General features: G+C 36.7%; 1 protein-coding gene across 2 annotated transcripts; it reads right to left on the bottom strand.

The window, feature by feature from the left end:
* Positions 1 to 7,766: 7,766 nt before the first annotated feature.
* LOC113738380 (isoaspartyl peptidase/L-asparaginase 1) lies at positions 7,767 to 12,432 on the bottom strand. Of its 2 annotated transcripts, XM_027265560.2 has the most exons (4): positions 12,010 to 12,425; positions 10,954 to 11,187; positions 9,780 to 9,866; positions 7,767 to 8,409 (listed from the first exon to the last, which is right to left on the bottom strand). In XM_027265560.2, exons 1-4 carry the CDS (start codon positions 12,169 to 12,171, stop codon positions 7,930 to 7,932), a joined length of 963 nt encoding a protein of 320 aa, XP_027121361.1. In that variant the 5' UTR covers positions 12,172 to 12,425; the 3' UTR covers positions 7,767 to 7,929. The 2 variants fall into 2 exon arrangements, with proteins under 2 accessions (XP_027121361.1, XP_071901887.1); XM_072045786.1 differs by lacking the exon at positions 9,780 to 9,866 and having other exon boundaries at positions 12,010 to 12,432.
* Between the last annotated feature and the right edge of the window lie 49 nt (positions 12,433 to 12,481).

Here is a 12,481-nt window from a genome sequence, read left to right as displayed (position 1 = left end):
CTATCTCCCTCCTGCCTGACCTCAATGGAAGCAAACTTATGATTTGGTTCTATTTCCCGAACTGAGGGAAATGCAGGTGCCCGGAAGTCGAATGTCATTCAAACAAGAAATTTTTTTTTTTTTTTTAATAATCTCGTTAGTAGTTGTTTTGCCATGCCATGTATCAATATATGTATATATTTCCGTTGATATTTGATTCTTACAACCTTATTGGAAGTTTTAATACTCTAATAATTTGAGCGAATTAACTTTATAGCTATTCTCTTGGTCATCCAAATCATGCCACCTCATAGGCGTAGCAAAAGAAAAGATCAAATATTGCGTTAATTGGCGAGTTCTACTCATTTTTCGCAATTGTGTTGGTTGTAGTGATTTAAGGCAAAAAGTAATTAAAAGGCGTGATTTTTCATTGGATCTACTGTTCGACGTAGGCACGTGGAAGTTTAAGCTTTGCATGTCAGGAGAGCTCGGGAGTTGAAGCAAAATTTCTAGTCATGAGTCGAAGTCTCGAAAGTCTGATCACAGATGTTTCATCAAATGATCATTCTTGATCTTTCATTTTTGGATAAGATGATTTGTTAGACCAATTTGATTTGGCTAAATAATACTAGTCTACTAATGGTAAGAAACAAGACCAGAAAGGCATTATTGTTTACCTTGTCTGTTCTTTTCCTCGAAACACGAGACTATTAGGAGAAGTAGTAGCAGTGTTAGTAGTTGAGATTAATTAGGAAACAAGAAGAAGAAAGGAAGTCGAAATCCCGTTTGATTAGTACTTCGTAGGATAGAAACAATAAAAAGAGAGTCGTGACAATGCCTTTGGCCCACTGGGCTTGCCCCTGTCGGGGTTTCCAAATCTCACATCGGTAAGGGAGGGGGTATGGGTTGGGTAGATAAGTCCCTATGAGGACCTCAAGAGTTGCCGACTTTTGAGGTTTCTCACGGGATTAAGTTTATTTGCGTAACTCTTACTTTCTGTAAGAAAATGTAAGAAAAGAAACTCTCGTCAAGGGGTGGGTCAACAGGACAGAGTTCGTGGGAGGTCTTTATCCTCTAGCAGAGGCGGCCCACTGGACTTGCCCCTGTCGGGGTTTCCAAATCCCACATCGGTAAGGGAGGGGGTATGGGTTGGGTAGATAAGTCCCTGTGAGGACCTCAAGAGTTGCCGGCTTTTGAGGTTTCTCACGGGATTAGGTTTATTTGCATAACTCTTACTTTCTATAAGAAAATGTAAGAAAAAAAGAGTCGTGACTCTTTTGCTTGGAGGAGAAGGATGGCCGCTTGGCCTCTCTATTCGTCTTTCCTTAAGTTTTCTTTATTCCATTGTGGAACTTCATGCAATTCTCACCAATGGAATTGCGTGGGTTATTCTCAATAGAAAGTAGTTGAATTTCTTTTTCTAGTCAAAGACCAATTTGAAGGCGTGGTTTCAAATATCCGTGAGATCGAATTAATTTTATTTATTTATTTTTATTCATGGGATTTGTACGTTTTCTAGTTTAAGTTCTTATTATTGTTTTATTATTTGAATATCAAGGCCCGATATTCGAATTAACCTAATAATATACTGCCAAATTAATCAATTAAATCCGTAATTATTTGATTGGTAAATACCAGTGACGACTAGCGTGATTGGTCCTATGTCAGTGAAATATATGATCTAATTTAAACAAACACTCGTAGCGTGTTTGTTAGTTAGGATTGGACTTTTCTAATTATTAATGCAATCGAGAAATTAAATCTTACGATCGTACCAGAGTCGTTTCTTGATTAAAGAAATAGTCAACGGTCGTACCTTGGCTATCGATAAAGTAAGGAAAAGTTAGTTATTTATCGCGTGTATGGCAACTATAACTAATCTATTAATCAGTAATTGAATTATCTTTGCATCGATGATCAGTTGAATGGACCATGTCTGAAAAATTGCGGCTAGAGTCGTCGTATCTATTATTAATTGATTCATTCATATATATTTTCGTGCATTGCTTTAATTTAGTTAATTATTTATTTTTATATTTTTATAAAATCCCCCGTACTTTGAAATTGAGGAGAAACGAATTTTCTCAGTCCCTATGGATTCGACCCTACTAACCACTATATATAAAATTTATACTTTATTTGAGCAGACATTTATTATTGCACAGACTCGACACCTGTCAGCAACTAAACCTAGTTGGTTGAAGATGGATTAAAGAGGATCACGCCTTCTCTCTGGATCGTAGGTCTAGAAATTTTTGGTCAGGCGTGTAGTTTTTCCAAACTTCTTGATATATATATATATATATAAACACACACACACACATACGATCCTAACATAAAATGATTTCGAGTTTATTACCTGAATTAATTTGCATGGCGACTGCTCTAGTAAGGTAAATTAGAGGTCCTATATATATAACATTCAAAGTCCAAACTTTGTTTCTATCTCCTGAATATCTCAAACAAATATAGCGTTCAATTGCAAAAATCTACATTTGATTAACAGCTAACCTAACTCCAAGTTATAATTCTCCGAAGCATCAATTCCCAAGAATCACGTATAAAATTGCTTGCCTTTGCTCTCTTTATGCAACGTCTGAACCCAGCCAAGCGAAGCCTTTGGATTACTTCGAATGAGGAAGAACAAATCAATCGTGTCATGGTGTTTTGTCGGTCCAGTTCTAACAAGGAGGTGTCCTACCAGCAACCGGGCTGCCTAAAGAAAACGTTTATTTGAATTCTTGGAAAACCTTGACAATTTAAATTCATCAAACTTCTTGAGATATATCATTTATGTCTATCAAAAGTATTTTTCAATTTAAAGATATTATAAACATTATTATCAAAGAGTTCTTAAGGAAGATGTGCGTGTGAAAACTATGTAATGGTGTAAGCAAGTAGTGCAAAATATTTCTAATACTTAAAAATCAGTGAGCAAGTACTAATTTATTATTCTCTCCATTACTCCTGCTACTGGCAAATTAATGTATTCGAATATTGCCCCATGCTGCTGCAATTTCACCTGATGATGCTGGTACTACCGACCCACCCGTTTATATTTATTCCTATCAAGAAATTGGTGCAACGGTTACTTTCTATGGACATGTGAGTATTGTCCCACAAGAATTGTCTTTATGCTTGTACACAACATGTGAGTTTAGACCAACTCTGTGACAGACAAGGAGTGAATGTGAATTGAAGATTCCTAACATGAGAAATAATTCAAACTGTGATAGCTACTGCCTCTCTTTTTAGTTTATTTTTCCCCCTTTTATTCTATGTGCATTCGAGACAATTGTGGGCAAGACACCTTCCAAGAACAGTCCTTATTGTTAGTTTAGTGCATGCACCTACGGGAGCAAACAATAATGTATCATGTTCTTGAGTCCGTGGTGAGGGCTTGGTGCTTGTGTTGCCACAAGCGCTCGAGTTTAAATAAACTACAATTGATGGGCGATTTATAAGAATTATAGTAAGCGACTTAGTGCACGGATGACATATTGTGAAGCTAAGATAAGAGATGAGCCTTTTTCATCTAAAAAAAATGGACCAAGCCATGTGCCCCCCATGCATTGAGATACTAGCCACTTTCGGTTTTATCCAATCCAAAATAAGTGGTTTCTTGTTTTTGTGTGTTTTGGCTTCATCCATTTTTCCTTCTTAAATCCCATGATGTACTACTTGGTAGCCTCTCCTTTTTATGAACCTTAATAGTAAAGAAAAAGTTTGGTTTGCTATTAATATAAGTTAGGTGCAGAGTTGTTTAAATTCTAATAATTTTGTAGCCCATCTCCTGATGCTAATCAGAATCGGCTCTCGAGGAGGTGATAGGTTGTTGGAGCTTCTATAAAATCTTATGTGGGTTTGGGTAATTAAAAGTTCGCCAAGAGTAATATTAATAAATTAAAAGTTTCTTCTTTCAAGTTGTGTAATTCCTAGTTTATGTGGTATGCCAAGAGTAATATTGTGCTTGTCTAACATGAGATCACTAGCCATTCATAAATATTGGCTAGTTAGATGTAAAGTTAGTATAATAATAAATGTCCATTAGATACCCGTTACAAAAATTCTATCCTGCAAGCGTTAGGTATCAGCCTCTCTGCAGGTAGTCCAACTCCGACTGATTTCATAATCTGGTACGTAGTTAACAGCAGGTCTCGTGATTGATTCACATGTGCTACCTTGCTGTGTATCCTTGGAGCAAGACTCTACACCAAAAAAAAAAAAAAAAAAAAAAAACATTGGTTATCAAATGATATTTTGAAATAATTTTAAAGACATATGCCAACAAGCATACCTAAAATTCATTAGAGTGATAATGAAGGTGGGAATGGTAATCTTTCAACCTCATGCTATATCGTTGCTTGGATGGAAGATAGTGGAAAATGACGACAACGTCACATTATTTTGCTAACATGGGGGGGAAGAAAGGTGGTTGTCAACAAGACATGCCTGTAGACCTCTTTTAACGTTGCATGAATGCGAAATCGCCTCTTAACCTCACTTTACTGTTGCTTTTTCGCTGTCTCTTTTACGATAATGATGGACCATAATTGTGATCGATTCGTTTCAAATTTGAATTGGCTGCCGAGGATCTTCTTAATTACATATGAGACTCCAACTGATTAGCCTATTCTTATCACCCTGTCTTTGACTAGGTGTGGTATGGGACCAAATCACATAATTAGTTGAATAATCACGACAAACACAGTTTTTTCTCCACAGGAATGTTCTTCTCAAAGATACCAAGTGTTGATTACTATAACAAAGGAAATCATGATGTTTTCCTCCATCGTTCCAAGTCTACAAGTTCTATTTTGGATTTTGTGAAATATAGTCGTTCTTAGGAATTTGAAGGGCGATTACATGAGAAATAAAATTCGTTGAATTACCTGTTCTGGTTTTTAGTCCTTTTTTCTTTTGAGTATTCCAACTTTTATGTTCCAAAACTAGCAATTAGAATATCGTGTCTTCATATACAATTTTCATTAGTGTGTTGTATTCTTTCTTGTTACAAAAAAAAAAAAAAATAATTGTTGCATATTCCATCAACATGAATACATATGCTTAAAGCACTCGTTAATATGATTAAATTACATCTCATTTATCATATGAATACATACACTCATATTTATTATCTTCCCCATATTTAAATGTTTTTTAAATTAATTTTATTCTTATCAAAATGATTGACATCTGAACCTATTTTGATAGATGTCCGGAGACACTCATTAGCCAAACCCTTCATCATATTGTGTTTCGTTTAATTGGCTAGATTTTAGCTGTGTAGTACTCATTGGCATCTAACAGTGTTGTCCATAAATGAAATCAGAAAATTGGATGGACTTTGAGCGTTTAATGTAGATCACCAACCGTTTGGTGACTAGCTTGTTGAAAATCAGGCAGCACGTAGAAACCATACCATGCTTTCTTGACCAAGAACTTTAACGTAACCTCCTCTTCTTCAACTTCTTTCTGCCTTTTCCCCTCTTTTCAAAGGCCTTCCCTCAGGAGGGGGAGACCATGCCCACGAATCTCGTTTCGTTTTATTCTGTTTTTTTTTTTTCTAATAAAGTCTCTGCTTTTCATTTTATTCTATTTTTTCTAATAAAGTCTCCCTCAAGTTTGCTTAGTAAGAGTTTTCTTGAATGTGTTTTGACAGAGCTTATCATCATTATTGAAGTGTAATACCGTTGATTAGTAGATCTAGCAATTGTAACATACACAGAAGGAGTTGCAACGGTCTGTACAACTCTAAATTTTTTGAATTTCAGATTTGTCTATAATTTTTCCAATCTACTGAATCTGTTAAATTGTAAATATGTAACTTTTAGTACGAGTTTCCACGCTATTAGAGTCGTGATGTAGATCAAATCGTAACGAATGATCTTTTTTTTTCGAGTTTTCTTTTCCAGGGTTCATCTTTTATTTCGTGAATGTTTGCAGCGAATTCTGTCGGTACGATTGGATCTCCCTGGGCATCCTGAAATACAAGAATTTGGTTCGGCTTAACTCGGGTTGAGAAACATCCAGCCCAAAGGAATGTTTTGGTATAGTCACTTGGAAAGGGCAAAGCAGAGAAAGAGTTAAGGGCCACAACCCCAAGTTTGGTAATTCATTGAAGATTAACAGAGGGAGAGAAAAATTGTGCAATGGTCCAATGGACGTGCTTTTGGATGGCTTTGACACCCGTTATAAAGCAACATCAGAAAGAGGCATTACATCAATGGCCTCCCCTCCACATGAACCATCCAGCATTGCCCCGACAGCTAAATTTCACATTTTTTAACATTGTCACAAAAGTAATAAACATTACCATTGTCAAAAGACTTTTTTCTTGAATTGATTGTGTGACGGTTACAATGGTTGCAAAATTTTCAAAAAGACAAAAACTTTAGCTGAAATATCTCCGGACGAAATTTATGATTTTTGTCTTTTTTTTGTTTAAAGGTAATCTAGCATTATATACTTTTATATAAGAGACATACGAACTTCTAATTAAGTTCTCGCTGCCAATCACCTTTCAAGCATAGACTTCTACTCTTTAGGCTTGAGTCGCTAGCCTTTTGTTAATTAACTTATTCATGGAGAATGAATCTCAAGTTTCAGTCCACAACATTAGTTCAGAACGTAAAGAAAGAAGAATGTGATGATGATGATGATCAAACTCGAGAAGTGTCACTTCCAAGAGAGAGAAGCTTTAATGGTAGGTTTATGCTGCAATTCAATGGCTTTTCGTGCCCCGAATCTATGCTTCAACCTGTAATAGCCTTCCAGTCGAAGAACAATGATATCCTCTTGGCAACCTTGCCCAAAGCAGGCACAACATGGTTGAAAGCCATTGTTTTTAGCATTGGTAACCGTAGCCGTTATGCTTTGATTAAAAGCACAAGCCCTCATGCACTGGTGCCTTTCGAGTGGCAACTCTATCTCAAAAAATGAGATTGATCTTGATCATCTTAGAAGTAGAAGTAACACTACTTCTCTTTGGTCCTTTAATCCTGTCAACTCACATTCCATATCATGCCCTCCCAAGTTCTGCTTTCGATTATATATCTTTGTAGGAACCCTTTGGACCAACTTTTCTCCCCCGCGTTAGGATGTTTTTCTTGTTTTCTCGAAGTGATTATTTCAGAGAAACCAGCTCTAAAAAGTGCAAACCATCAAGCATTTCTTTTCACTCTCAATCTTCATTTGAGGAGACATATGAGTTCACCAAATCAAGTCATTAAGTCCAAGAAATATAGAGCTGAAGTCTGGAGTAGGGACCCGCTCAAAGGACTAGAGAGGACAGCCAGGCTTTTGAATTCATAGATCATTACTTTCTCTCTCTCAAAAAAAAAAAAAAAACAAGGGAATAGAGAAGTAACTTAATCAAGTTATCATTTTAGCCGCTAAAGAATTGAAAACTGATTTTATTTATAATTGACATGGTGCAAGTAAAAAATATTAAGAACTAAAAAAATTGGTCAAAAAAATCTTTGAAGTTAGACCATGAGCACAGTGATAAAATAGTTTAGAGTTGGCAATGAATGCCCGTGCAGAATGGATATGTCAACAGACTCTGTAATGTGCTCCTAATCGTAGTTCTTTGAGGCGGCGGCGCTCAATAAAGCGTCAAATTTGAGCACAATCGTTGGCAATGCTTGATGAGGCGGAGGTTTGGTGTAAAAATTGAGAATCATGAAGCTGATGAGGCATGAAGGTTTTCTAGACTGATTTTTGACCCCGGAGATTGAAAACTGGCAGCAGCACAACAGAATTCTATATCCTATCAGAAGGCAAAGTATCACAAGAAGCACCATTATATGCCAGGATGAAAATCCATCCATCAATCCGCCAAAACACTTTAGCAGACACAAACGTCACATCTCAATCCGCAACAATAGGTCTACATTGTAGTAAGTTGTTGGAACTCAAACACCAACAAAAGCGATTACTCAATATCATTTACTCATTTGACTCGCTACTCCAAATTCCGAGTTCAGCATGACCAGCTTCTGTTGCACAAGCTCTAAACATACCAGTTGTATTATATGCCATGGTTACTTCGCCTGTGGCAGACACAGCAACCAAGCCGACAGTGCCCTTTGGTGCACATTCCTCAACAACATAAGCTGCAGCATCCTCGAGTGAGAGGCCTTTATACTCCATGAGAGCAGCCACATCTCTACCAACAGTAGCACGAATTATGGATTCACCTTTGCCAGTAGCCGAAACTGCACACAAATTGTTGGCATATGTCCCGGTGCCAATGATGGGAGTATCACCAATTCTACCCACCATCTTATTGACTAATCCACCAGTAGAAGTAGCAGTAGCTAAATTCCCCTGTGTATCAATGGCCACGCATCCAACAGTACCAATTTGGTCCCCCTCTGGAACTGGTGCTATCTTTGGAGCTTTTTTAATAGGTTGGGTATAGTCTATCTGGGAATGTGCAGAAAGATTAGCAGTTTCAATTCAAGCAAAGGTAAACTTTGAACATAAAACTGGTTATTTATGCATACCAAATTATCTTATTAGTTTCTCCTTTTTAAGTCATCTTAAATTCCTAATTGTCCTACAGCATCATTTATGTAATGTTTCTCACTTAAGAGCAATCAGTGGAGAAGAGTCCAGAATTTCTCTTTATCCTTGAAAGAAGAATTGTATGCAATCAAAACCTTTAAGCACAACTAATATCTTGAGCTAAATTGACTAACCAATTCTCAAAACAAGACTACCCAACAATTCATGAATGAAGACCATGGGTGTCTTCTCCCAAAGTATGGTGATCAATGCCTAGAAGCTCTTTTCTAACTAAAAGCCCATTGCTTCAAGTTTTAACGGAGTACAAATATCCAAAAAAATGATAGATGGAGACTATTATATTGCTGGAATCATCGTACATTAATTGTTTTATAAGATGCCATCTAGGTTCTCCAGTAACATAATACTCAAACCAGCAATAACAATTTTAAGAATCCAAGTGAAATTCATATTGCATATAAGCATAAATCTTTGCTAATGTGTTTGCCACTCTACAAGTATGTTTACCTTTCATTTGATGTATTTGGGCCATTTCATTAGTATGTTCATTAATTCAAAATAAGAAGGTGTCATAGGATACATTATATGCCAAAATACTAGGTTTAACAAACCCAGGAGTCATGTACTAATCCTTTATCATGTATCCTCACAAACCAACAGAATTTGGGGTTAAGTTTCACCATGTCGACATATTTGCCCAGAAGTAATTTATGAAGTGAACCTTTCCACATTCTTTTCAGAAACTGAAACCCAAATACTTCTGATTCGCTTTCTTAATACATCTACACAAGGTGCATGGGGCCCAAGGCAGTAAACCAATACACAAGGGCCTGGCAGAAACCTACTACACTGGAATCTCGCTCAAAAAGATAATTTGAAGTCATATGAGTAGGCACTTGAAGCATCGTATATTTCACTGTTAGAACAGATTCCACACTGATCTTAGATACCATAATGAGAACTATGTCAATATTTATTCTATAAGAAGTAAATGCATAACCTAAAAAGAAGCTTTCATAAATAAGATCGTCTTTTTCAGATTTTCGTTCGGGGGTCCATCAGGAGGAAGAGCAAGATTAAACAACAACTTCAAGAATATAGAACTGACTGTTCCCACTTGGCCGTGGTTGCAGGAAAATTCCTTATGATTGAACATACAAAGAAAGAGAAAATCATGTATCTGAAGCATGCAGAGTCAGAATATTGTGAGCTAAAATCAATTATGGACTTCTGGCAAAATTTGTGACCAAAAGATTGTAGAACCGTACCTGAACTCTGTTAGCTTCTCTTGCCTGTTTCAGCCTCTCAATGTTTTCAGGAGTGATGAAATGGCTCGAGTCTACAGTTTCGACCCCCTAAAGGCATATTGCAATTTTTTCAAAACTTTCGAAACTAATATAACTGAGGCAACCATTTTTGTTTTGGTTAAAAACAGTACTGGAAAAGGGAAGAAACTGTCCACAACTACAAGTAAACTACTTATCACAGATCCAATGATGTAAAAGAAATTGTTCAGCAACTGCTCTTAATGATCGAAAAAGGATAAATATTATTGGTGGGAAATGAAAAAACCAACGGGAAAAGAATAATAAGGAAACATTAAGACTGGAACATAAAGAAGATTAATATCTGCAACAGTAAGGAATAATCACCATGAAGGACAAATTCAATTCCAGAAAAATGGGTGACATACACCAGTTTTTTACAGCTAGTAAAGCATCCGTAGTACTACAAGAAACAACGAGTTGACAATGATGGTTGCAAACAAATCATTTCATACTTCCTTTCTTTTCTAGATTTGCTTTTATTTAGCCAAGAATAATCTACAGTTTATAGATGAACAATTTGAGGAAAAATATAGCTCTTTGTGTCCCTCCCCACCTGCATACCCATGAGTGTAGAAGAGAACACAAAGTTAGAATCTCTAAAAGACTATAAAACAACAAATGCCAAACATCAATAAAGATAATCAGAACAGAATAAAAAATGGTTTACAAATCTGCTAATATCTGAGGGTTAATACAAGTGAGATTCAATAAGAAGAAAAATATGAGGTCGAATTATTCTCACCAGATATTCTAATCTAAAAGTACCATACATCCAATAGAGTCAAATTGAAGTTACTCCACAGAATGAATCTTTATTTTAAAAGAAGTCACACGGATACAAGGACGGAAATGCAAACATTTGTGAGAAGGCAAACCCATAAATGTGGTCTACTTTTTTTTTTTCATTTGGTAATATCAATTCCATCTACTGAATCAAGTGGAAACAAAATATAATCCTAATGAGCGACCTCAATGGATGAGTTTTCAGCAATAGCAGAAGTATGCAAATCGCAGCTGGTGCAGAGTTTATACTACTGGAAAGCCTTAGCATTTGTGTCTCGATGGTTAACAAGAAAAGAAAAAGACAGAGATATTTTTACAAGGATTCACATACTTGTTCCCTGGCGAAAGCCTCTGCTCCATCAAATGCAAGGTATATATGAGGAGTCTTCTCCATGACCAGCCTGGCTAGAGAAATGGGATTGACAACCGTGGTAAGACCAGAAACAGCTCCACAATTTTTCGTTTTACCATCCATGACAGAAGCTTCCATTTCCACAGTGCCATCTGTTGTCAGTACAGATCCTCTACCAGCATTGAAGTGTGGACAATTTTCCAGTTCCCGTACCTGTTCACCAAGTCAAGAAAAAAAAAAAAAAGTCCATGAAACAATAAATAAGATAATCAAAACTACATGAGAAGAAGTAATTCCATAAAACAGTAATATCCTTTGTTGGTTTTAAGAAACCATTATCTGCTAACTTTTTCAAAACCAATCATTGCATTATCATAGCATCCTGTGTTCAGAGACATATTTGCCAAATTCTATAGGTAGAACGTAGTGAATGAGACAAATTTCTATAAAGTGACTATGAATATAACCATATAGAATAGGAATTATGGTACTAAAACAAGATTGTTCAACCCAAAGCCTGTAAACAGCCCAGATTTTCAATAGTTGAAAACAGAACCACCACACGGACACACGCAGACAAAATGACACACACTAGCCCAATTGTTATAAAATACATGAAACAGAGTAAACAACTAGCTAGCACCTCATCTCATCTCATCTCATCTCATGGCACTTCTGTACTTTGCAACAAATTAGGTTGTCGATATGCACTATAAACTGAAGAACAAACACATAAAAGGCATTGCTAGAGGAGCTTGGATGCTTCATAGATGCCTATTAAAACAACAAAAGATAGCCAAAAAATAAACAATCCTTAAGTTCAGATCAACTCTCAAGGAAAAAAGAATGATGCAATTTTCATGCTAGGAAATGTTGAAATGTGATCTAAAATGGATACTAAACAAAAAATTGTTGCCACTCCACTTCAAAAGGAAAAAAAGAAAAGCAAACAAAGACAAAAAACTAAACCGACAAAAAGATTTGCTCATGATTATCAATATAGACGTATAAACGAGTGAATAAATATAACGATACCACAAGTTCAACAACATCCAAGGCAGATTTGTGGGCTTTGAGAGCTGCAACTCCGATCTCTAAGCAGCGGCGAAGGGTGGCTTCGCGGGGTTTACGTCGTTCTGGTGGCAAATCTTTTGGGATGTCACCGGCGCCGCCGTGCAATGCTATTGCCCACCCCATTGCCACTGCTTCTCCACACTCCACCCACCTCTCAAGCTAAGCTAAGTGGATGTTCGGTGCGCCAGTGTGTGTTGTGCGCGTCTTTTCTTTGTGGTTCGTAAGGTGTTCTGTGTGTGTGGGTTTTGTCCTCTTTTCATTGCTGGAAGGAAATGGAAAGAGGACAAAAGGAAGGCCGCCGTTGGAAGTGGAATCCGTTCATTCGTTCGGACATTGATGGGAGTTGTTGGGATTCTGGGAATCCTGAGATTCCGCGATTGGTCGCATAGAAAATATTTCTGGGGATTAATTGCAATTTGCTCCTGTAAACTAT

Source organism: Coffea arabica, chromosome 4c (assembly GCF_036785885.1).
Source record: "Coffea arabica cultivar ET-39 chromosome 4c, Coffea Arabica ET-39 HiFi, whole genome shotgun sequence".
Lineage (NCBI taxonomy): Eukaryota > Viridiplantae > Streptophyta > Magnoliopsida > Gentianales > Rubiaceae > Coffea > Coffea arabica.
The sequence above is the reverse complement of the archived record's forward strand: the minus strand, read 5'-3'. Positions and strand labels throughout refer to the sequence as shown.